The 27,019-nt window shown below is 36.9% G+C and overlaps 1 protein-coding gene across 1 annotated transcript in view; it reads right to left on the bottom strand.

The window, feature by feature from the left end:
• The window catches only part of LOC126772972 (uncharacterized), a 28,703-nt gene extending 3,747 nt beyond the window's left edge, over positions 1–24,956 (bottom strand). Inside the window, exons 1-14 of the mRNA XM_050493576.1 lie at positions 24,136–24,956; positions 23,491–23,557; positions 23,000–23,083; positions 22,035–22,311; positions 21,436–21,525; positions 21,259–21,327; positions 20,171–20,359; positions 18,824–18,907; positions 13,751–13,834; positions 8,678–8,761; positions 3,400–3,519; positions 2,932–3,025; positions 1,647–1,699; positions 765–901 (exon numbers count right to left, since the gene is read on the bottom strand). Of these exons, the coding sequence (XP_050349533.1) occupies positions 765–901; positions 1,647–1,699; positions 2,932–3,025; positions 3,400–3,519; positions 8,678–8,761; positions 13,751–13,834; positions 18,824–18,907; positions 20,171–20,359; positions 21,259–21,327; positions 21,436–21,525; positions 22,035–22,311; positions 23,000–23,083; positions 23,491–23,557; positions 24,136–24,163 (1,460 nt within the window). The 5' untranslated portion in view covers positions 24,164–24,956. The remainder of the gene's footprint in view (positions 1–764; positions 902–1,646; positions 1,700–2,931; positions 3,026–3,399; positions 3,520–8,677; positions 8,762–13,750; positions 13,835–18,823; positions 18,908–20,170; positions 20,360–21,258; positions 21,328–21,435; positions 21,526–22,034; positions 22,312–22,999; positions 23,084–23,490; positions 23,558–24,135) is intronic.
• Positions 24,957–27,019: the final 2,063 nt, after the last annotated feature.

Genomic DNA, 27,019 nt, shown 5'->3' with positions numbered 1-27,019 from the left:
CGATCTGGAGACGCGGTAGGACGACATAACCAGTGAACAACATTACCACTGAAGAAAGATAGCCACTGGGTCACAACGACCCTGGCCCTATGGGCCTAAAAGAATCGACACGACGGTCGAACCGTCGGGGAGGACCATCCCGGGTAGGGGGGGCAACCCCGAGGCCCGTACCCAGACTGGCCTAGGCCAGCCAGGAGGACCATTGATATATATCCGAACTGACCGGTCGATATTTTACGCGCTCTCATAAAAAACTGTAATATGTGGTCTCTGTGAGTTCTACCAATATATAAGCGTGGACGATACTTCCTGCTTCCTTTATCAACTACAGTCTACGTTAGCTAGTTGGTGCTGTTGAAGGTAGGTGCTTAAGCTCAATTCCCTATTGTACATTACAGATGTTAATTATTTTAATAAGTGGTTTCTAAACGTTTATTATGAAAAATAATTCTATAGGTAGCTTTAATTTTACGGCAATAATTTGCAATACCGTTTTCGGGATGTTAGGACAATATTATTATTATGATCATGATGTCTGAGACATCATTTTGATGCGCTTGTTACATGATGGGAATTGCTGTTATTTCAAGTCATGTATTGATACAAGAAACCAGAAAATTTAGCAATAAAAGAACACCCATATTATTAACCATATCCCTATATCGTATCAAATTGTTAATAGTATTGAACAAGATTTTCATCAAGAAGATATTGATATATAGAGCTAACATATAATTTGGATATGTTAAAAATAAGTTTCATACGGTAGATTTTCAGCTATCCACGAACAAAAACATATTATCCTCATTCCAATTGCTACTCGGGCTCCATCAAGGTCAATTCCTCCTACCGTGACTGCGACTAGGCGGCCTTGTCGCATTGCTGGTGCTCCTGAATCTTCCTGAGACATATTGATAAGCTATTACAATTATGTCAAATCAAATAAACTTAAACATCGACTGACAACAGCCTAAATTTGTAGGACTGCTAGCATGAAAGTTTGCATAAGAGTTCCATATTTAAATTAGATAGAATTATTGGAAATTTATTTATTTTATGATTCATTTCCCAAATACAGTACCAAAGTTTGAAAATATCATGAACCTTTGTTTGGCAAATACGTCATTTTGTAATTTGAAATGTTAATTTCCTAGAGTTTATTTAGTATTTATTTGTATAAATGGAACTGATTCGTCGCGATCAAAGAATATAATAAATAGAAGGGTATAGGAAGGGGAGTCTAAACAACGACATCAATACTTTAAAAAGTTGGATATTTCTTTAGAAGTTACCGAAGGGAAAACCTGTACACTCAATAACATACAACAATACTTCAGCTGAACCGAACTAATAGAAAGCTGAAGATGAAGTTTTGAAGCTTATTTCACCACGCGCCTCCTGTGCATACATGTGACAGAATTTTTTCATTTTTTTTTTTTTCATGCAAGATTTTTCTTCGCCTTTCACCGCGAAATTTATCTCGTCGATGTTATCAAGTTCAAATTAAGCTCACTTACAAAACTCCATTGCGGCTTTTCATAAAAATAGATACATATGTAGTAATACGGTTAGTTTTTCTTCTCTACCGAGTATAAATATTACTACATCATTTGTTATGGGTATTAAAGTATATTATTAAAAAATACCTCATCTATATAGTGGTCTTCACTTGAATAGCAGAGGACTTGGTTATGATTTTCTAAAAAAAAATAAGCTTTCATTTTGTTACTTGATTTTTAAGATTAAACTATTTGCTTCTTTAGCTATAAAATTCAATGTCCAATAAAATACACAATGTCACTTACATGACAACAATATCGATATTAATATAAAAATATATAAGTATCTTATAGGTTAACATTTTTTTCTCGAGCTGGGGTTCTCTTTGAAAAATAACAAAGCAACAACACAACAACAAGCACAGTAACAATATCAGTTTTTGTGTTCTTATTACAAATGCATCGACTGACATAAAACATATTCGTCCGTGGTGTAGATTTAAAACAAACACAAGTACATTCTTGTAATACATGTCATTAGGATTGCACAACTATAGCGAACTTGAAACGCAAGCTATCATGATTGCGTTAATTAGAAATGCCACTTCACAAACTATCTGACCATTGCTTGTTTATAGAAAACAGGAGCACTGTATTTTCTACCGTAATTCTAAATCAAGATCCTGTTACTACATAATATCATTTGATTCAACAATAGGATTATGTTTTTTGAAATGTTTCGACTTTTTAATTAAAAAATCACAGTATTTTAACAGTTATACCTGAGATAATAAGTGATGATTTCTTTAATATTACTTGATTTGAAGTAACCAAAAACAATCTTTTAACAAAAAAAGTTAAGCTACAAGAAAAGAAGAAAACAATGTTATACATTATTTTGTTCTTTATTGTTACTCACTTAAACTACTGGAGCTAGATACTGGACTATAGGTTAACGGAGTATATTTTTTTTCGTTGGCATATACCTAATTATTTTGGTTGCCCCAAACTACATAATACTAATATTTGCTTAATTAATTTTTTTTTTATAGAATAGGAAGGCGGACGAGCATATGAGCCACCTGATGCTAAGTTGTCACCAAACGCCCTTAGACATTGGTATTGTAAGAAATGTTAACCATCGCTCACATCACCAATGCGCCACCAACCTTGGGAACTAAGATGTTATGTCCCTTGTGCCTGTAATTACACTGGCTCACTCACCCTTCAAACCGGAACACAACAATACCAAGTACTGCTGTTTTGCGGTAGAATATCCGATGAGTGGGTGGTACCTACCCAGACGAGCTTGCACAAAGCTCTACCACCATTAGCTCACATTTCGATTCTTGTTACTGGAACAATTTACTGCTTATTGAATTATTGTGTTTGTTTCTTAGTAAGATTAAACTGAAATGAAATGATTACTTACTTATTTTGTAAATAGACGGCATCGACTTTTCAACTAGTTTATTACACGTTTGCGTGTTTACGAATGAGAAAACATCAACTGTTAATTTATTTTTCTATAACAAAAGCAATGAATGTTATAAAATAATTTGCCACAGTTTATATTTTATATAAGGTTTTAGTTTACGTAATAATTTATGTCAACTGTTAAATATTATATTTAATTTAAAAAACTTGAATCTTATTCTTTAAATATTTTTTACATAATATATGTCATAGTAAGATAACAGTAGATTGAAAATATTGTGTATCAATGCTCTTGTTTACGTTATTTTATCATCTGACGGGACCAATATCGCAAGCCCAAGTAATTAAGAATACCATTTCCAAATCAATATGTAAATCATAATATAAAAATTAATTATTAACATTACACATGCCAACACATTTTAACTGTTTAGACTTCATGAAACAATGACATTTATCTTACTTGATCACCCATTTTTCTATGCCAATTATCTCTGTAGTAATATTTCATGCTATAAGCCCTTCGACGATGCATCCTTTTATCGGCAACGGCTGACTTTTTATAAGCATTGTAGGGATATTTCTAAAACAAACGTAAAAAGTTGTTTGTAAAAATATTAAAATTAAAAAGTTACCCATATCATTCGATCGCTTTTTCTAAGCACACTAATGCATAAAAATATAATAATATAGCATCTACAATAAAACCAAAGTAACTATTTGTGAAAAAAATAAGAAATTGTACAAGTGATTAGCTAGACTATTAATAGTAAAATTAATTATATGAAATATATAAAAATAAATAATTAGTTTACTCTTTATAATAATAATGTTATCCAGACCGATTTCGGCCACGGGGGCCAATCTCAAAAGACATTAGCAAACTACGCAAGAGATATTATAGTGCACATGTGTGTGCGCAAACACAGGTGCACTCTCTATTCCCTAACTCTCATGATCCGATGGGACGGCAATCCGACACGGCCGGAAAGAGTTCAGGCGCAGGACCAACGTGCTTTACGTGCTTTCCGAGGCACGGGAGTGTACACACTTCCAACTTCTAGACTCCGGGCTGCTATTGAGAATTTTCTGACAGAAAAACCCAATTACCTTTTATTGGACTGACCTGGGAATTGAACCCAGGACCTCCGGGTCTGCGGCCTCACATCAAGCCACTAACGAAGCAATCAGTCGAAACTCTTTATACAGCTAATTCGATTAAGGGTGTCAGATAAAGGTAAAGAGAAGAAGAATTGTATAGATGAGAAAAAAGTGTGAAGTTAGTATTCGTTGGTATGCATTAATAATAATTCAATTGTCTTTAATTATTATCTTTTGCTTTGTATCATCAGTGGCACACCGCTGATGATACAAAGCAAAATCGCCATGCTGGGGATGGACGTTCGCTGCGACCTTAGTCCAAGGGATTACATCGAGGCTATTATAAAAACAGCTTCACGGAAACTCGGAGTTCTGAACAAGGTGAGGCGTTTTTTCACGCCACAACAACTGTGCCTGTTATACAAAACACAGGTACGGTCTGGCGTTGAATATTGCTCGCACCTTTGGGATGGCTCCGCTAAGTACCTACTGGAGGCCTTGGACCGGTTGCGGCGACATGCAGTACGCATTATTGGCGACGTAAAAGTCACAAACACCCTTGAACCTTTACAATTGCGTCGCGAGATAGCAGCACTGAGCGCTTTCTATCGACTGCATCACGGCGAGTGCTCTGAGGAATTATTCTTTCTAATTCCTGCTTCCCCCTTCCTTCTTGAGTCTACGCGAGCTGGTTCTCGATGTCATCGCCTAACTGTGACATTAATTCCATCGCGCACAAAGAAATTTGGCAACTCCTTTTTTTGTCGCACTTCCAAAAAATGGAATTCCTTACCAGCTCACGTGTTCCCCTCCTCTTACAACCCGGGTTCCTTCAAACGAGGCGTGAAGAGGCATCTTGCGGGCCGGCAAGGCGGGGACGGCTAGTACAGAACATTCTTCCCGACTGTACTGGCCGTCGTCGCGTTTGGACTCTACTACCAATTACCATAAGGTGGAGTAGAGTTATTTGCCATCCCGGCGCATAAAAAAAAAATCTATTTTGTATGTTCCTTAATTGTCGAAAGAGAGTAGCTACTGAATTTCTAGACGATTCTTCTCGGTAGAATATACTTTTCGAACCGGTGAGAGCGTTTATAGTAACAGTAACAGCCTGTGAATGTCCCACTGCTAGGCTAAGGCCTCCTCTCCCTTTTTAAGAGTAAGGTTTGGAGCTTATTCCACCACACTTCTCCATTACGGGTTGGTGGAATGAGGCAGAATTTCAGTGAAATTCGACACATGCAGGTTTTTTCACGATGTTTTCCTTCACCGCCAAGCACGAGAAGAATTATAATAACAAATTTAGCACATGAAAATTCAGTGGTGCTTGACTGCGCTTGAACCCACGATTATCGGTTATGATTCACGCGTTCTTACCATAGCATCTCGGCTTTTGTGAGAGCTTTTATTTAATTTAATTGTGTTAAATGATTTAAAAGTACTCGCAAGAGCCTACTCGAATTAAGTATATTTTGATTTGAATTATCAAATAAAGTCTATGAATTAAATAGCTAAATAAACCTAAATTTAAAAAATAGTTATGTTTGAAAGCCATAAGAATATTATGTTTACAATTATATAATTACAAAAGTCAAAAGAATAAATGATTCTTTTGACTTTACTTAAATAAATATAAAATAAAATAAATATCATAACAAAAACATACAAAGCTGGAAGATATATTTTAGAAAAGCTTTCCTTTACAACACAGTATTTTATATGTTAATTATTAAAAAAAATTGGTATATTAATAAAAAATTAAATAATTTTATTTCAAAGTTATACAGTGGAAATAAAAATTCATTTATTTTTATATAACAGACCGAGCCAGTGATATTTATAACCGAAGCAAATATATCTTTAGCACGGAAATTAAAACTGTGACCTTTTAAATTTAAAAGCATTTATAGGTCAATAGTTATGTTCAATATGCACAAATAATAAATAAAATCGAATTTTTGGTATTAATTTGATGTAATGTTGGTGTTTTTAACTTACTTTTAATTCGAACCTATTACAATAAAGAATTTGCTAAGGCTTTATCCAATGTCAAGCAAACCGATTAATTAAAAGTAAGTAAAGTAAGTAACAGCCTGTAAATGTCCCACTGCGGGGCTAAGGCCTCCTCTCCCTTTTTGAGGAGAAGTCATCATCATCATCATCATATCAGCCGAAAGATGACCACTGCTGGACAAAGGCCTCCCCCAAGGATTTCCACGTTGGCCGATCTTGCGCTGCCCGCATCCAACGGCTTCCCGCGACTCGTTCTAAGTCGTCGGTCCACCTTGTAGGAGGCCTGCCCACGCTGCGTCTTCCTGTTCGTGGTCACCACAAGAGAACCTTTCTGCCCCAGTGGCCGTCGGTTCTGCGAGCAATGTGCCCCGCCCACTGCCACTTCAATTTACCAATTCTTCGGGCTATGGCGGTTACTTTGGTTCGCCTGCGGATTTCATCATTTCTGATTCGATCTCGCAGAGAAACTCCGAGCATAGCCCTCTCCATTGCCCTTTGAGTGACCTTGAGCCTTCTTATGAGGCCCATTGTGAGCGACCACGTCTCTGATCCATAAGTCATCACTGGCAACACACACTGGTCGAAGACTTTCGACTTGAGACACTGCGGTATTTGGGATGAGAAGATATCGTGTAGCTTCCCGAACGCTGCCCAGCCGAGTTGAATTCGACGATTGACCTCTTTCTCGAAGTTGGGCCTACCTAGTTGGATGGTCTGACCTAGGTAGACATAGTTGTCTACAACTTCGAGTGCAGAATTTCCAACCTTGACTTGAGTGGGTGCAACATGGATGTTCGACATGATTTTCGTCTTGTCCATGTTCATTTTTAGACCCACTTGTTGGGAAACCCTGCTGAGGTCATCGAGCATAGTGCCGAGGTCTTCCAAGGTCTCAGCCATAATTACAATGTCATCGGCAAATCGAAGATGAGTGATGTACTCGCCGTTGATATTGATGCCAAGTCCGTTCCAGTCCAAAAGCTTGAAAACATCTTCCAATGCAGCGGTAAACAGTTTCAGAGATATCACGTCTCCCTGTCTTACATCTCTCTGCAGTTGGATAGGTTTTGAGTTCTGATCGTGGAGTCGGATCGACATGGTGGCGTTCTCGTACAAGCACTTTAACACCCTGATATACCGATAATCAATTTGGCACCTTTGAAGAGAGTTTAGCACGGCCCAGGTTTCGATCGAATCAAAGGCTTTCTCATAGTCCACAAAAACTAAGCAAAGTGGCTGGTTATACTCCTCAGTCTTCTGTATAACTTGCCGCAGCGTATGTATGTGGTCTATGGTGCTAAAGCCTTTCCGGAATGCGGCTTGTTCGGGTGGCTGGAAGTCGTTAAGCCTTTGCTCGAGACGATTCGTAATGACTCTCGAAAAGAACTTGTAAACATGGCTCAGCAGTGAGATGGGCCTGTAATTCTTCAGAAGGGTTTTATCACCCTTCTTAAAGAAAAGTACAACCACAGTTCTGTGCCATGCCTTTGGCGTTTGACCTTTGGCTATGACGGAGTTAAAAAGCCTCTGAAGAGCCCTGAGGATCGGTGTACCACCCGCCTTCAGAGGCTCGGCTGTAATACCATCATCACCAGGTGCCTTGTTGTTTTTGAGTTGTTCGAGAGCCATTCTAATCTCGAAAAGACTGACGTCCTGAAAATCTTCAGTGTAGTGACGGGTTAGTCTTTGCCGTGTGGTGACGGCGACGAATATCACCACCCCATCTCATCCCGTGGGGGGCGTAGAAGTCGACCCGAGGGAATATACACCAGAGAACGGGCAGCAGCGTCTCTCTGAGTACTATGACTAACTTACTGCGATCGCCAACCCGTCTGCCTAGCGTGGCGATTATGGCATATCCCCTCAATGATTCGCGCAACTAAACCACGGCCCCTAGTTGAGGAGAAGGTTTGGAGCCTATTCCACCACGCTGCTTGGGTTGGAATAAGGTTGGGTTGGTGGAATACACATGTGGCAGAATTTCGATGAAATTAGACACATGCAGGTTTCCTCACGATGTTTTTCTTCACCGAAAAGCACGAACTATAAACAGAAATTAAGCACATGAAAATTCTTGCAGGTGCTTTCCCGGGTTTGAACCCACGTCCATCGGTTAAGATTCACGCGTTCTTACCACTCGGCCATCTCGACATAATTGAATTGAAAATAATAACAATAACCAATTAATTGAAAAAGTGATCATTCAATATACGAGTACGTACATATATTCACAACTTTCAGGCTAGCTACCACCCGCACCCGTACATTTTGTTCTTACGACCTTTATTTGCCAGTTAAAGTTAAGTTTCACCCCTAGTCTTTCAGATTTTTGTTAAATCAAATCTGATATATACATATATATTGTGTTCGAATCACGTTCATCATCATCATCATCATCATTTTTTGTGATGTCCACGTGTGTGTTTGTACTACTGTCCAAATTAATATGAACATAAGTATAATGGTGAATATTTTTATCGGCTAAAAACAAATGATCATAATACCTATAAACTAACATCATTTTTGAGTGACATTAAATGGAATGCAGGCAGACCAAATCACACCAAACCAATGTTTATCTGTATTTCTTGTTCAAAATGGATTTTATAATATAATAATATACTTACAGTTTGCTTTTCTCTACTAATTTGATATTCCTTGCTCTCAAATTCTGGTACATTGTTATAAGTTTGTTTACGATGTCGATTACGCTGAAATTAGGCGTAATTATAGTTAATGATTTACTTTTTAATTGTGATCTTCAAAACATTTAGCGGTAAAAAGACATCTGACTTTCTACATGGTTCCTTCAAACGATGCGTGAAGAGGCATCTTGCGAGCTGGCAAGACGGGGGCAGCTAGTGCAAAACATTCTTCCCGGCTGTACTGGCCGTTGTCGCGTTTGGACTCTAGTACCACTTACCATCAGGTGGAGTAGAGTCATTCCTCCCGGAAATATAAAAAAAATTTAAAAAATCTTCATTACGTCAAAGGGAATCACTGTCTTGATAAATAGTATATTATAGCTATCATTTTAATTGTGCTCATTTTCATTTGCGTTATTTATTTGGCCTAGTGGTTAGAACACGTGAATCTTAACCGACGATCGTGGGTTCAAACCCGGGCAAGCACCACTGAATTTTCATGTGCTTAATTTGTGATTATAATTCATCTCGTGCTTGACGGTGAAGGAAAACATCGTGAGAAAACCTGCATGTGTCTAATTTCATTGAAATTATGCCACATGTGTATTCTACCAACCCGCATTGGAGCAGCGTGGTGGAATAAACTCCAAACCTTCTCCTCAAAAGGGAGAGGAGGCCTTAGCCCAGCAGTGGGACATTCACAGGCTGTTACGGATATTGGTCAAGCAAATACAGCTTTGTTCAACTTAAATGCAAAAAAAAAATGTGACGTGATACAATAAAATAAAGTTAATATTTGCAACATATAGGTTAACACTAACGCGTTTGGCATGCAATTATTAAAAAAGCTTTTTCATCGCAGACCTGTGTAATTATAGTACACAAAATTCGTTGAGAAAAAATATATATATATAACATATAAATAGATTTTTGTGACGGTTCTTCTCAGATTTCAACTATTTCTTCCGGAACCGTTTCAAAATTTTTGACAATTAAAATAGCTTAGCTTCTATGTTAAAATAAAAAATAAAAAATTTGCGTCAACACGCATCTCCTGACTTCTTAAATTGTAGGTAAATGGCATATACTGAATATTTTAGAAACGCATCCAGTCATGGATAAACTTAAGCGACAATCTCTACGATCAAGAATTGTACGAAATATATGATAATGTGGAAAATCAAGAGACCCACAATCGCTTGATGAACTTTGTGAAGCCATTGAACGGGAACATTGTACTGGTTCCTTCAAACGAGGCGTGAAGAGGCATCTTGCGGGCCGGCAAGGCGGGGACGGCTAGTACAGAACATTCTTCCCGACTGTACTGGCCGTCGTCGCGTTTGGACTCTACTACCAATTACCATAAGGTGGAGTAGAGTTATTTGCCATCCCGGCGCATAAAAAAAAAATCTATTTTGTATGTTCCTTAATTGTCGAAAGAGAGTAGCTACTGAATTTCTAGACGATTCTTCTCGGTAGAATATACTTTTCGAACCGGTGAGAGCGTTTATAGTAACAGTAACAGCCTGTGAATGTCCCACTGCTAGGCTAAGGCCTCCTCTCCCTTTTTAAGAGTAAGGTTTGGAGCTTATTCCACCACACTTCTCCATTACGGGTTGGTGGAATGAGGCAGAATTTCAGTGAAATTCGACACATGCAGGTTTTTTCACGATGTTTTCCTTCACCGCCAAGCACGAGAAGAATTATAATAACAAATTTAGCACATGAAAATTCAGTGGTGCTTGACTGCGCTTGAACCCACGATTATCGGTTATGATTCACGCGTTCTTACCATAGCATCTCGGCTTTTGTGAGAGCTTTTATTTAATTTAATTGTGTTAAATGATTTAAAAGTACTCGCAAGAGCCTACTCGAATTAAGTATATTTTGATTTGAATTATCAAATAAAGTCTATGAATTAAATAGCTAAATAAACCTAAATTTAAAAAATAGTTATGTTTGAAAGCCATAAGAATATTATGTTTACAATTATATAATTACAAAAGTCAAAAGAATAAATGATTCTTTTGACTTTACTTAAATAAATATAAAATAAAATAAATATCATAACAAAAACATACAAAGCTGGAAGATATATTTTAGAAAAGCTTTCCTTTACAACACAGTATTTTATATGTTAATTATTAAAAAAAATTGGTATATTAATAAAAAATTAAATAATTTTATTTCAAAGTTATACAGTGGAAATAAAAATTCATTTATTTTTATATAACAGACCGAGCCAGTGATATTTATAACCGAAGCAAATATATCTTTAGCACGGAAATTAAAACTGTGACCTTTTAAATTTAAAAGCATTTATAGGTCAATAGTTATGTTCAATATGCACAAATAATAAATAAAATCGAATTTTTGGTATTAATTTGATGTAATGTTGGTGTTTTTAACTTACTTTTAATTCGAACCTATTACAATAAAGAATTTGCTAAGGCTTTATCCAATGTCAAGCAAACCGATTAATTAAAAGTAAGTAAAGTAAGTAACAGCCTGTAAATGTCCCACTGCGGGGCTAAGGCCTCCTCTCCCTTTTTGAGGAGAAGTCATCATCATCATCATCATATCAGCCGAAAGATGACCACTGCTGGACAAAGGCCTCCCCCAAGGATTTCCACGTTGGCCGATCTTGCGCTGCCCGCATCCAACGGCTTCCCGCGACTCGTTCTAAGTCGTCGGTCCACCTTGTAGGAGGCCTGCCCACGCTGCGTCTTCCTGTTCGTGGTCACCACAAGAGAACCTTTCTGCCCCAGTGGCCGTCGGTTCTGCGAGCAATGTGCCCCGCCCACTGCCACTTCAATTTACCAATTCTTCGGGCTATGGCGGTTACTTTGGTTCGCCTGCGGATTTCATCATTTCTGATTCGATCTCGCAGAGAAACTCCGAGCATAGCCCTCTCCATTGCCCTTTGAGTGACCTTGAGCCTTCTTATGAGGCCCATTGTGAGCGACCACGTCTCTGATCCATAAGTCATCACTGGCAACACACACTGGTCGAAGACTTTCGACTTGAGACACTGCGGTATTTGGGATGAGAAGATATCGTGTAGCTTCCCGAACGCTGCCCAGCCGAGTTGAATTCGACGATTGACCTCTTTCTCGAAGTTGGGCCTACCTAGTTGGATGGTCTGACCTAGGTAGACATAGTTGTCTACAACTTCGAGTGCAGAATTTCCAACCTTGACTTGAGTGGGTGCAACATGGATGTTCGACATGATTTTCGTCTTGTCCATGTTCATTTTTAGACCCACTTGTTGGGAAACCCTGCTGAGGTCATCGAGCATAGTGCCGAGGTCTTCCAAGGTCTCAGCCATAATTACAATGTCATCGGCAAATCGAAGATGAGTGATGTACTCGCCGTTGATATTGATGCCAAGTCCGTTCCAGTCCAAAAGCTTGAAAACATCTTCCAATGCAGCGGTAAACAGTTTCAGAGATATCACGTCTCCCTGTCTTACATCTCTCTGCAGTTGGATAGGTTTTGAGTTCTGATCGTGGAGTCGGATCGACATGGTGGCGTTCTCGTACAAGCACTTTAACACCCTGATATACCGATAATCAATTTGGCACCTTTGAAGAGAGTTTAGCACGGCCCAGGTTTCGATCGAATCAAAGGCTTTCTCATAGTCCACAAAAACTAAGCAAAGTGGCTGGTTATACTCCTCAGTCTTCTGTATAACTTGCCGCAGCGTATGTATGTGGTCTATGGTGCTAAAGCCTTTCCGGAATGCGGCTTGTTCGGGTGGCTGGAAGTCGTTAAGCCTTTGCTCGAGACGATTCGTAATGACTCTCGAAAAGAACTTGTAAACATGGCTCAGCAGTGAGATGGGCCTGTAATTCTTCAGAAGGGTTTTATCACCCTTCTTAAAGAAAAGTACAACCACAGTTCTGTGCCATGCCTTTGGCGTTTGACCTTTGGCTATGACGGAGTTAAAAAGCCTCTGAAGAGCCCTGAGGATCGGTGTACCACCCGCCTTCAGAGGCTCGGCTGTAATACCATCATCACCAGGTGCCTTGTTGTTTTTGAGTTGTTCGAGAGCCATTCTAATCTCGAAAAGACTGACGTCCTGAAAATCTTCAGTGTAGTGACGGGTTAGTCTTTGCCGTGTGGTGACGGCGACGAATATCACCACCCCATCTCATCCCGTGGGGGGCGTAGAAGTCGACCCGAGGGAATATACACCAGAGAACGGGCAGCAGCGTCTCTCTGAGTACTATGACTAACTTACTGCGATCGCCAACCCGTCTGCCTAGCGTGGCGATTATGGCATATCCCCTCAATGATTCGCGCAACTAAACCACGGCCCCTAGTTGAGGAGAAGGTTTGGAGCCTATTCCACCACGCTGCTTGGGTTGGAATAAGGTTGGGTTGGTGGAATACACATGTGGCAGAATTTCGATGAAATTAGACACATGCAGGTTTCCTCACGATGTTTTTCTTCACCGAAAAGCACGAACTATAAACAGAAATTAAGCACATGAAAATTCTTGCAGGTGCTTTCCCGGGTTTGAACCCACGTCCATCGGTTAAGATTCACGCGTTCTTACCACTCGGCCATCTCGACATAATTGAATTGAAAATAATAACAATAACCAATTAATTGAAAAAGTGATCATTCAATATACGAGTACGTACATATATTCACAACTTTCAGGCTAGCTACCACCCGCACCCGTACATTTTGTTCTTACGACCTTTATTTGCCAGTTAAAGTTAAGTTTCACCCCTAGTCTTTCAGATTTTTGTTAAATCAAATCTGATATATACATATATATTGTGTTCGAATCACGTTCATCATCATCATCATCATCATTTTTTGTGATGTCCACGTGTGTGTTTGTACTACTGTCCAAATTAATATGAACATAAGTATAATGGTGAATATTTTTATCGGCTAAAAACAAATGATCATAATACCTATAAACTAACATCATTTTTGAGTGACATTAAATGGAATGCAGGCAGACCAAATCACACCAAACCAATGTTTATCTGTATTTCTTGTTCAAAATGGATTTTATAATATAATAATATACTTACAGTTTGCTTTTCTCTACTAATTTGATATTCCTTGCTCTCAAATTCTGGTACATTGTTATAAGTTTGTTTACGATGTCGATTACGCTGAAATTAGGCGTAATTATAGTTAATGATTTACTTTTTAATTGTGATCTTCAAAACATTTAGCGGTAAAAAGACATCTGACTTTCTACATGGTTCCTTCAAACGATGCGTGAAGAGGCATCTTGCGAGCTGGCAAGACGGGGGCAGCTAGTGCAAAACATTCTTCCCGGCTGTACTGGCCGTTGTCGCGTTTGGACTCTAGTACCACTTACCATCAGGTGGAGTAGAGTCATTCCTCCCGGAAATATAAAAAAAATTTAAAAAATCTTCATTACGTCAAAGGGAATCACTGTCTTGATAAATAGTATATTATAGCTATCATTTTAATTGTGCTCATTTTCATTTGCGTTATTTATTTGGCCTAGTGGTTAGAACACGTGAATCTTAACCGACGATCGTGGGTTCAAACCCGGGCAAGCACCACTGAATTTTCATGTGCTTAATTTGTGATTATAATTCATCTCGTGCTTGACGGTGAAGGAAAACATCGTGAGAAAACCTGCATGTGTCTAATTTCATTGAAATTATGCCACATGTGTATTCTACCAACCCGCATTGGAGCAGCGTGGTGGAATAAACTCCAAACCTTCTCCTCAAAAGGGAGAGGAGGCCTTAGCCCAGCAGTGGGACATTCACAGGCTGTTACGGATATTGGTCAAGCAAATACAGCTTTGTTCAACTTAAATGCAAAAAAAAAATGTGACGTGATACAATAAAATAAAGTTAATATTTGCAACATATAGGTTAACACTAACGCGTTTGGCATGCAATTATTAAAAAAGCTTTTTCATCGCAGACCTGTGTAATTATAGTACACAAAATTCGTTGAGAAAAAATATATATATATAACATATAAATAGATTTTTGTGACGGTTCTTCTCAGATTTCAACTATTTCTTCCGGAACCGTTTCAAAATTTTTGACAATTAAAATAGCTTAGCTTCTATGTTAAAATAAAAAATAAAAAATTTGCGTCAACACGCATCTCCTGACTTCTTAAATTGTAGGTAAATGGCATATACTGAATATTTTAGAAACGCATCCAGTCATGGATAAACTTAAGCGACAATCTCTACGATCAAGAATTGTACGAAATATATGATAATGTGGAAAATCAAGAGACCCACAATCGCTTGATGAACTTTGTGAAGCCATTGAACGGGAACATTGTACTGGTTCCTTCAAACGAGGCGTGAAGAGGCATCTTGCGGGCCGGCAAGGCGGGGACGGCTAGTACAGAACATTCTTCCCGACTGTACTGGCCGTCGTCGCGTTTGGACTCTACTACCAATTACCATAAGGTGGAGTAGAGTTATTTGCCATCCCGGCGCATAAAAAAAAAATCTATTTTGTATGTTCCTTAATTGTCGAAAGAGAGTAGCTACTGAATTTCTAGACGATTCTTCTCGGTAGAATATACTTTTCGAACCGGTGAGAGCGTTTATAGTAACAGTAACAGCCTGTGAATGTCCCACTGCTAGGCTAAGGCCTCCTCTCCCTTTTTAAGAGTAAGGTTTGGAGCTTATTCCACCACACTTCTCCATTACGGGTTGGTGGAATGAGGCAGAATTTCAGTGAAATTCGACACATGCAGGTTTTTTCACGATGTTTTCCTTCACCGCCAAGCACGAGAAGAATTATAATAACAAATTTAGCACATGAAAATTCAGTGGTGCTTGACTGCGCTTGAACCCACGATTATCGGTTATGATTCACGCGTTCTTACCATAGCATCTCGGCTTTTGTGAGAGCTTTTATTTAATTTAATTGTGTTAAATGATTTAAAAGTACTCGCAAGAGCCTACTCGAATTAAGTATATTTTGATTTGAATTATCAAATAAAGTCTATGAATTAAATAGCTAAATAAACCTAAATTTAAAAAATAGTTATGTTTGAAAGCCATAAGAATATTATGTTTACAATTATATAATTACAAAAGTCAAAAGAATAAATGATTCTTTTGACTTTACTTAAATAAATATAAAATAAAATAAATATCATAACAAAAACATACAAAGCTGGAAGATATATTTTAGAAAAGCTTTCCTTTACAACACAGTATTTTATATGTTAATTATTAAAAAAAATTGGTATATTAATAAAAAATTAAATAATTTTATTTCAAAGTTATACAGTGGAAATAAAAATTCATTTATTTTTATATAACAGACCGAGCCAGTGATATTTATAACCGAAGCAAATATATCTTTAGCACGGAAATTAAAACTGTGACCTTTTAAATTTAAAAGCATTTATAGGTCAATAGTTATGTTCAATATGCACAAATAATAAATAAAATCGAATTTTTGGTATTAATTTGATGTAATGTTGGTGTTTTTAACTTACTTTTAATTCGAACCTATTACAATAAAGAATTTGCTAAGGCTTTATCCAATGTCAAGCAAACCGATTAATTAAAAGTAAGTAAAGTAAGTAACAGCCTGTAAATGTCCCACTGCGGGGCTAAGGCCTCCTCTCCCTTTTTGAGGAGAAGTCATCATCATCATCATCATATCAGCCGAAAGATGACCACTGCTGGACAAAGGCCTCCCCCAAGGATTTCCACGTTGGCCGATCTTGCGCTGCCCGCATCCAACGGCTTCCCGCGACTCGTTCTAAGTCGTCGGTCCACCTTGTAGGAGGCCTGCCCACGCTGCGTCTTCCTGTTCGTGGTCACCACAAGAGAACCTTTCTGCCCCAGTGGCCGTCGGTTCTGCGAGCAATGTGCCCCGCCCACTGCCACTTCAATTTACCAATTCTTCGGGCTATGGCGGTTACTTTGGTTCGCCTGCGGATTTCATCATTTCTGATTCGATCTCGCAGAGAAACTCCGAGCATAGCCCTCTCCATTGCCCTTTGAGTGACCTTGAGCCTTCTTATGAGGCCCATTGTGAGCGACCACGTCTCTGATCCATAAGTCATCACTGGCAACACACACTGGTCGAAGACTTTCGACTTGAGACACTGCGGTATTTGGGATGAGAAGATATCGTGTAGCTTCCCGAACGCTGCCCAGCCGAGTTGAATTCGACGATTGACCTCTTTCTCGAAGTTGGGCCTACCTAGTTGGATGGTCTGACCTAGGTAGACATAGTTGTCTACAACTTCGAGTGCAGAATTTCCAACCTTGACTTGAGTGGGTGCAACATGGATGTTCGACATGATTTTCGTCTTGTCCATGTTCATTTTTAGACCCACTTGTTGGGAAACCCTGCTGAGGTCATCGAGCATAGTGCCGAGGTCTTCCAAGGTCTCAGCCATAATTACAATGTCATCGGCAAATCGAAGATGAGTGATGTACTCGCCGTTGATATTGATGCCAAGTCCGTTCCAGTCCAAAAGCTTGAAAACATCTTCCAATGCAGCGGTAAACAGTTTCAGAGATATCACGTCTCCCTGTCTTACATCTCTCTGCAGTTGGATAGGTTTTGAGTTCTGATCGTGGAGTCGGATCGACATGGTGGCGTTCTCGTACAAGCACTTTAACACCCTGATATACCGATAATCAATTTGGCACCTTTGAAGAGAGTTTAGCACGGCCCAGGTTTCGATCGAATCAAAGGCTTTCTCATAGTCCACAAAAACTAAGCAAAGTGGCTGGTTATACTCCTCAGTCTTCTGTATAACTTGCCGCAGCGTATGTATGTGGTCTATGGTGCTAAAGCCTTTCCGGAATGCGGCTTGTTCGGGTGGCTGGAAGTCGTTAAGCCTTTGCTCGAGACGATTCGTAATGACTCTCGAAAAGAACTTGTAAACATGGCTCAGCAGTGAGATGGGCCTGTAATTCTTCAGAAGGGTTTTATCACCCTTCTTAAAGAAAAGTACAACCACAGTTCTGTGCCATGCCTTTGGCGTTTGACCTTTGGCTATGACGGAGTTAAAAAGCCTCTGAAGAGCCCTGAGGATCGGTGTACCACCCGCCTTCAGAGGCTCGGCTGTAATACCATCATCACCAGGTGCCTTGTTGTTTTTGAGTTGTTCGAGAGCCATTCTAATCTCGAAAAGACTGACGTCCTGAAAATCTTCAGTGTAGTGACGGGTTAGTCTTTGCCGTGTGGTGACGGCGACGAATATCACCACCCCATCTCATCCCGTGGGGGGCGTAGAAGTCGACCCGAGGGAATATACACCAGAGAACGGGCAGCAGCGTCTCTCTGAGTACTATGACTAACTTACTGCGATCGCCAACCCGTCTGCCTAGCGTGGCGATTATGGCATATCCCCTCAATGATTCGCGCAACTAAACCACGGCCCCTAGTTGAGGAGAAGGTTTGGAGCCTATTCCACCACGCTGCTTGGGTTGGAATAAGGTTGGGTTGGTGGAATACACATGTGGCAGAATTTCGATGAAATTAGACACATGCAGGTTTCCTCACGATGTTTTTCTTCACCGAAAAGCACGAACTATAAACAGAAATTAAGCACATGAAAATTCTTGCAGGTGCTTTCCCGGGTTTGAACCCACGTCCATCGGTTAAGATTCACGCGTTCTTACCACTCGGCCATCTCGACATAATTGAATTGAAAATAATAACAATAACCAATTAATTGAAAAAGTGATCATTCAATATACGAGTACGTACATATATTCACAACTTTCAGGCTAGCTACCACCCGCACCCGTACATTTTGTTCTTACGACCTTTATTTGCCAGTTAAAGTTAAGTTCCACCCCTAGTCTTTCAGATTTTTGTTAAATCAAATCTGATATATACATATATATTGTGTTCGAATCACGTTCATCATCATCATCATCATCATTTTTTGTGATGTCCACGTGTGTGTTTGTACTACTGTCCAAATTAATATGAACATAAGTATAATGGTGAATATTTTTATCGGCTAAAAACAAATGATCATAATACCTATAAACTAACATCATTTTTGAGTGACATTAAATGGAATGCAGGCAGACCAAATCACACCAAACCAATGTTTATCTGTATTTCTTGTTCAAAATGGATTTTATAATATAATAATATACTTACAGTTTGCTTTTCTCTACTAATTTGATATTCCTTGCTCTCAAATTCTGGTACATTGTTATAAGTTTGTTTACGATGTCGATTACGCTGAAATTAGGCGTAATTATAGTTAATGATTTACTTTTTAATTGTGATCTTCAAAACATTTAGCGGTAAAAAGACATCTGACTTTCTACATGGTTCCTTCAAACGATGCGTGAAGAGGCATCTTGCGAGCTGGCAAGACGGGGGCAGCTAGTGCAAAACATTCTTCCCGGCTGTACTGGCCGTTGTCGCGTTTGGACTCTAGTACCACTTACCATCAGGTGGAGTAGAGTCATTCCTCCCGGAAATATAAAAAAAATTTAAAAAATCTTCATTACGTCAAAGGGAATCACTGTCTTGATAAATAGTATATTATAGCTATCATTTTAATTGTGCTCATTTTCATTTGCGTTATTTATTTGGCCTAGTGGTTAGAACACGTGAATCTTAACCGACGATCGTGGGTTCAAACCCGGGCAAGCACCACTGAATTTTCATGTGCTTAATTTGTGATTATAATTCATCTCGTGCTTGACGGTGAAGGAAAACATCGTGAGAAAACCTGCATGTGTCTAATTTCATTGAAATTATGCCACATGTGTATTCTACCAACCCGCATTGGAGCAGCGTGGTGGAATAAACTCCAAACCTTCTCCTCAAAAGGGAGAGGAGGCCTTAGCCCAGCGTGGGACAATAACAGGCTGTTACTACTATTTATTTAATTTTATATGTATAGTTTTTGACGTTAATAAAAGTTGAATTGTACCCCTGACAATGTATATACAAAATTTGATGATGATCGGTTGATTATTTACGACATAAAAGCGTAACAAACAAACACACTTTCGCATTTCTAATATTAGTAAGGAAGGCTATACTATGTCTTCGCGAGTAAGATTCCATCATTCACGCACAATGTACAATAACAATTAACAAATTTCAGTTTTATTCAAACTTTCTAAGACAGTTATTTATTTTAAGCTATGTACAGTTAAACATAAAAATAAACACTGGTGGTAGAGCTTTGTGCAAGCTCGTCTGGGTAGGTACCACCCATCCATCAGATATTCTACCGTAAAACAGCAATACTTGGTATTGTTGTGTTCCAGTTTGAAGGGTGAGTGAGCCAGTGTAATTACAGGCACAAGGGACATAACATCTTAGTTCCCAAGGTTGGTGGCACATTGGTGATGTAAGCGATGGTTAACATTTCTTACAATGCCAATGTTTATGGGCGTTGGTGACCACTTATAATCAGGTGGCACATATGCTCGTCCGCCTTCCTATTCTATAAAAAAAACCATTGTTAAAATAATATTATCGTACATTTTCTTCAACAGATGAAACACTTTTATGTAATGTTATTCTTGTTGTAAATGCTCGCGCTACAGTTATTGGTACTTCTTTCTTTCGTGGTTTTCGTTTTTTTATGCTAAATTTTCGTTTTTTCTTCTGCTGTCTAAGTCCAATATTATGATCTTGAGAATATTTTGGTAAATGTCGCGAGCTTTTTGCCTAAAGAAATAAATTATACTTTAGCCTGAAGTCTATAAATGTGCCTCTTTATATCTTTATTATAATAAAACATTAATTGAGTATTAATTACCTGAAGTTCATCAATATTGTTGACTTACATTTTTAAATAATTCTTATTTTTTATAAAATAAGTGTCCCGTGGCTAGCTGCCTGGCCACGAGATACTGGCGGCACAGTTTTCCACCCACAGTTGCGATCATCAACATTGTCTAACCATTACAGGAGAGTAGTAGTTACTTGGTTAAGATATTAAGTTTGGAAGATATAGTGGAATCTAGGATATAAATTGAGTTAAATATTTATCGCTTCCTACTATCTCTTGCAATGTTAAATATATATGAAAATTATAATAAATTATGATATGGATACCTCAATCCAATTAGCTGGCATAGCTAGTATTTTAACCAAAATGGATTCAAATATATCGAAGAAACGAAAAAAGAAAAATTTTAATTTTAAAAGAAAACAAACAATATTAAAAAACAAATTATCACTACACATTAAGAAGTAAAATCGTAGGAAAAATATAAGCTGTAAAGCATATTTTCTAGATTAACTCCAACGCACCTACACAAAGTGAATAATACAACTACACGATTTTGGTTCCTAGACTATTTCTATTCTCCGTCACGTCGCCTGACGCCCGTACGATTCGCGCGACAACATTCAGTCGCCTCTGCCCGTGGAATCTTTGGTACATTTCCATAACTTTGTATCAGTACCAAGACGCGTCTTCATACGCACTGTGCGAATATTCGCTGCTGTTTATTTTCCGTGGCCAAACCGTAAAGTTGGAAAACTAACGTTCAAAATAAAATGTGATGCCAAACTAATATTATTTTATCGAAATATTATGACCATAATTTTTTCATACGTACATCCATATATTGATCGTCTTCATTAATTGAAGTTACTTTATGTTTTTTCTCAGTTTCTTTCTGATTGTTCTATATTTAAAAAAAAATACTAAATTATCAAAGAGTATTACTTTATTTCGTAATATCTAATATTGTTCCAAAAACTATATCAATCCATCATCATTAATTCTTACTTACCACGTCATCCAATTTCTCATCATCGGACAAAGACGCTTCGTAAGGCGTTTCAGTTTTAGTTACAGTTTCAGGGCGATCCGTCCCCCAACCCTATATAATTCAAGATTATTTTACATCATTGTTCATTTTCTGTCAGTAAATATTTTACACTAATTTTACCTTAGCAAATATTTACTTAGGAAAACTACTACAGGCTTGTTATGAAATAAATTAAAGCGTAGGTATCTTATTAATACAGAGCCCCTTCTATACTTTATAAGTACTCTGGGGATTTAGCAAACAAACAATATATTAAGAACTATGAAGTTTATTTTAATTACAGCTATTCATTTGCAGAATATATATTGCGTATTTAAAACCTGTTTATTTAAAGAGGCTCAGCAATTTTTTTTTATAATGTCCTTTGTAAACAGTCAAAAGAATGCTTTATGATTCTAAGCTTAATTGATCCTAATGCTATTAATTTGAAAAGGTATCATTATCATCCCTTTGTCATCCACTGCTGAACATAGGCCTCTCCAATGTTACGCTAATGAGCTCAATCTTCAGCTCTCAATCTCCATCCGCTGCCAGCTTATAATGTATGCATTTTAGCTCACCTTGTCATCCTTACATTGTCCCCAACTAAAAACAGTGACTTCAGAATCTGTATTTGTTTTTTCACTAGCTAATCGTACAACCCGACCAGGTTTATCGGACATCATACCAGCAAATGTAAATACTAAAGCAAGGTCCGCCGTCCAACCTATATATTTTGGATGGGTTATAATTCTTTCAATGGGTAAGTACTGTTCGTAGCCAGTTTCAAACATTTTCTTTGTACCTATCACGACAAATGACGCGGTCAACTCTGGTTGCATGCTATCATCTATTGAGCTGTAACAATATTTTATATACCAAATGAACGCATCAAAGCATTAATATATAGTAATAGTCCTCCAGACCGATTTCAGCCACGGCGACCAATTTGGTACTAACCAAGAGAGATTAACCAACTGCGCAGGACATATTATAGTGCACAAGTGTGTGCGCAAGTGTTTACACACACACAAGGTGCACTCTTTTTTCCCTAACACTCATAATCCGATGGGACGGCAATCCGACACGACCGAAAAGAGTTCAGGCGCAAGACCAATGGCTTTACGTGCTTTCCGAGGCACGGGAGTATACTTACTTCCAACGTCCAAATTCCAGGCTATTATTAAGAATTTTCGACAGAAAAACTCAATAACTTTTTTATTGGCCCGACCTGGGATTTCAACCCAGAATATCCGGAAAACTTTACAAGTTCTCATTATTCAGGTTTTATATCATAATTTCGGAAAATAATTTATTAAAATCTTTACCGGATATCGAATCTCTTTTAATAAGAGATTTAGCCATAACTTATTGAAAGTCCTTTATCGGGAAAAATAATTATATCAATGTCATGAGAGGCTTAGTTTATAACTCAAAATGTCCCAGTGACATTATCTGTTCGAAGCCTTTCGAATATTTTGTCAGGCGTATAAGCTTTATGCTGACGAGATTTGAGACTACAATAAAAATGTCACGAAATACTAACAAGCAGTGTGCGGCGGTGATAACGACGTTATCGTGAATAATGGTCCCCGTGCATGTCCTCTTTGAGCCATCTGTGAATACTACGCTGAAAAATAACGGTAGTAAATGATTTTTTACATAATATATTTCTTTATTTAAAAACAATTTTAACTATAAATTATTGCGCGCTTAATTGAAAGTATTCGGATAACAACTGATACTCGGAAATAAAATCAAATGTCTGAATTTGAAAATTAAATTGATAAATAAATATAAAAAATAAATATTTTTAAGTTTTAGAAAATTATTTAGTATTCATTGCGTATAATTTCTCTTTTAAAATAGAGTAAGAAGTGAATTGTGTGCATTTATTACGTACTGCATCAATATTGAATTTTATTTTATTAAAATAAGTTTAGTAATCATTTTCTTTTACATCCTTTCCATAAACTCATTAATTGTTTATTTTTTTTTAAAGTAATCATATCTAGTTTAATAATATGGCATACTTACTCAATTAATGCCACAAATAAGTAATTATCTGCTGGTGTTTCATCGCTCTTTTCAGATTCTGTATCGTCTTCAAAAAAGAAATATTAATGATATATTAATAATAAGGCATTGCATTCACCTTTTATCCCAATCCTATTAAATATTTGACGCACTGACAATTAACGACTTCGAGCCATTACACCTAAGAAACCTCGTTCTAGGTATAAGCGTAGATAAATAAATGATGGTGCCTGGCTATATACAAATTATTAATTATATAACTTATTAATTGTTAAAAATAACATTTAAACATAATGCTGAGCTAATTAATGGTACGCAATTGTAAATAGTGAGTTACATCATGTTTGTTATGTAATTTTAAGTTTTTTTGTGTATCACGTTGGCTTCATAAATTATATAAATAAATAGCAAATTGAAAATAGTCCTCTGATCTACTTAACAAATAGATATTTTTTTTTTGAAGGAACCAACCTCCATCTGCGTTCTTATCACTATGAACTTGAAAAATTATTATCGTTCCACAAAGTATCAAAAAAACGTTATCAATAAAGAACATTACAAGCCTATTTATAAAGTTTTCATAAATAAAATATAGTTTTATTTATTATTGAAACGTAGCGTTACATATATTTTTTTACGACTTACCTTTCAATTTATTAAGCCACGATAACATGGTATAAAAGTAAGCGTATATATTTGTTTAGAAAATGCGTATTGAATTCAGAAAACTGAACCATTTTGATTATAACTGTATCAAATGTATTTAACAATTATGTAGTTACTCTTTTATGACTTCCTGGTCGTAAGCAACGAACGGATTAAAGTGCAAATTTAATAAACTTAAAACTTCATTATTTATTACGGAGACCCAAGAATTGTTCTCGACTATGCACACAGTTGCTGTTGCAGTCGACACTGACCAGTGATGAAGCACTGACCCTGGACCGAAAGCACTGGTGTCCGTTATCAGATTAGCGAGTGTCCCGAGAGGCACACTTTGTGGTGGCACGAGTTGGAGTGCATTTTCGGTGCGACACTGTTATCTGATCTCGAAAATGTTTATTAAAAAGTATAACCTTTTGAACGACTTGTTCAGATGTTGTGCAAGTTGCAGCGTACCGCACAGTTAGTTACTCTACGTAGACAATGGCCACCGTGTCAAGTGATTTTTAGACATTTGTCAATTTTAATAAAAGTTTTTATTTGTATTTTAGTGTCATTATATTAATATTTTATCGATGCAACTAAATACCGTTAACAATTAATTTGTCCAAATTAATAAATAAAATTATAACAATAGTCCAAATTATTACGAAAAGTCTGCTTTGACGCTTACAAGGAGACAAATTTCTAAGAACAACTGAATCAGTCTTATTATAATGAGTGTCAAAAGCTAAGCTAACTAAAGTTAACTAAACTAAATATCGCTTTGGCGATGTCAAGAGATGATTAATATTTTTTATAAAACAAAGTGTACGTTGGTGACCACTTACCATCAGTTGGCCCATTTATCTGTCTATACTATAAAAAAGTCTTATACAACTTATTACTAATATAGATTTTAGACACAACGCACATACATAACATGTATCAGGATAAAATCATTAATCTATTAGGCTTAACATACTCATTAAAATCTTATGCTCCAGTACTTCGACTCTAATATTGTAGACTGGCTTTGTACAATACCGTGGCCTGGATTAATTTTATATATGAAATATGAGTATGAAAACTGCTTAGAAAATCTTGTTTAAGATGTTATCAAGATTTGTATTAATATATTTGTTCTTTTTCTTGAATATTTTTATCGATGATTTTTTTTTAAAGATTACGTACTATATTGCTAAATTGAAATAACGATATCCTCCATATAAATTGATTGAATATATAAAAATATTTATAAAAAACTTATTTCATTTCGCTTATTATTTTCTATGTATTTTTTAGGCTTTACCAGCCTTAGCAATTTACTACGCATATCATAATCAGAAGCCGCCGAAAATAATATCTAAAGAGAATGCGGCGTCATCATCTCTGTCTAAATTATATTTTATGTCGTTTGCACAATCAGATAATATAACAATAAGCTTGCTGACTTATTGCTTCTACTGGTGCAAAGAGACCTGGTTTTTTTTCGCCCAAATAATCGGAATTGAGATTTAACGGAGATAAGCTGCTTTTATTATCGCCTCAATTCCACACGGTAATTTTTTTTTTTTTATCTTTATAATAGTATATATAAATTAAGTCAATATATACTGAGATATATAATATTGGACCGATCGTAATGAAAGTATGCAAAATTCTTTTACATGCAGAAGATGCTTATACTATCCACTTTGTTGGAACTAGTCGCTAGAATCATCTTCTTACCGTTGACCTGATTGTCAGGTAAGTAAGTAAGTAATACTATTATATATAACAATATAACAATAGATATACTATTGTAGACGTAAGCGCTCGAAAATGCCATTAGAATATTTACTAAACTAGAATTACAATAAAGATGTGATATCTGCCATGTATCTATTTGCGTTTAGTGGTTTAGCCTAATTTCTTCTTTTTTGTTCTTCTATCAATGCTTTTATTTATTTGGTAAACAAACAGTACATTAATTCTTAAAACTTTGATATTAATATTACCACACATACCACTTTCATTTAATCATTAATCATAACTATCTACTTATATCTACACATAATTAGAGCAAAACAAACTAATAATAATAAAACAAAAGACACGAGAGAAGTGAAAATTTAAATTAAAGAATTAGGATTTATTAGCTCTGACAAAAACTTCCTAAAGAGTGCGATTGATTCCGTAAATAAATAAATACTGGAAAATTTAGTGTTATATTCCTTACAAACTCTATGAATTTCGCGTATAATTAGTTTTTAAAAAGAACAAACTGAACAAAGCCTTTTTCCGTGAACGTACATTAGGACACCTGAAACTTAAGCAAGAAGAAGGTATGGCGAATCTATATAATTCCTAATTAATTTAAACAAAAATAATTGATATCTCAGCGTTCGACGATCAACTAGTGGGTTAATTGGAATAATTTCATTTGTTGCACGACGTTTAAAATTAAGGCATCTTATAAATTTCCGTTGAATTTTTTCTAACATTTCAATGTATCAATTGTATTATGGATTTCAAATTATAGATACATATTCCAAAATAAATCGAACCAATGCTTTATACAAAAGAACGAACGTTGAGTTACACTTAAAATCTTTGCTTACTCTCAATACAAAACCTAGCATGCGGTAGGCTTTAACTGTTGTCTGGATTAAATGCGTATATATGCTTTTCTTAAAGCCTAAAAATATTTTAAATTACAAGTTATATCAAATTGAATTCCTTTTTCAAAGCGAAAATGTCTCTTAAAAATGGTCACCTCAGTAATATCTAAAATTAAGCCTGCAAAACATTTATTTTAAGCGAAAACAAAATTGCTCAAAGTAGCCTCGAGAGGTGTGTTGTTGCTTTTTATCGGCCTTTATTCCTAAGTGTAAGAGGTGAAAAT

The sequence above is a fragment of the Nymphalis io genome, chromosome 13 (genome assembly GCF_905147045.1).
Source record: "Nymphalis io chromosome 13, ilAglIoxx1.1, whole genome shotgun sequence".
In the NCBI taxonomy this organism is placed as follows: Eukaryota; Metazoa; Arthropoda; class Insecta; order Lepidoptera; family Nymphalidae; genus Nymphalis; species Nymphalis io.
This window is presented reverse-complemented; position numbering and strand designations above follow the sequence as displayed.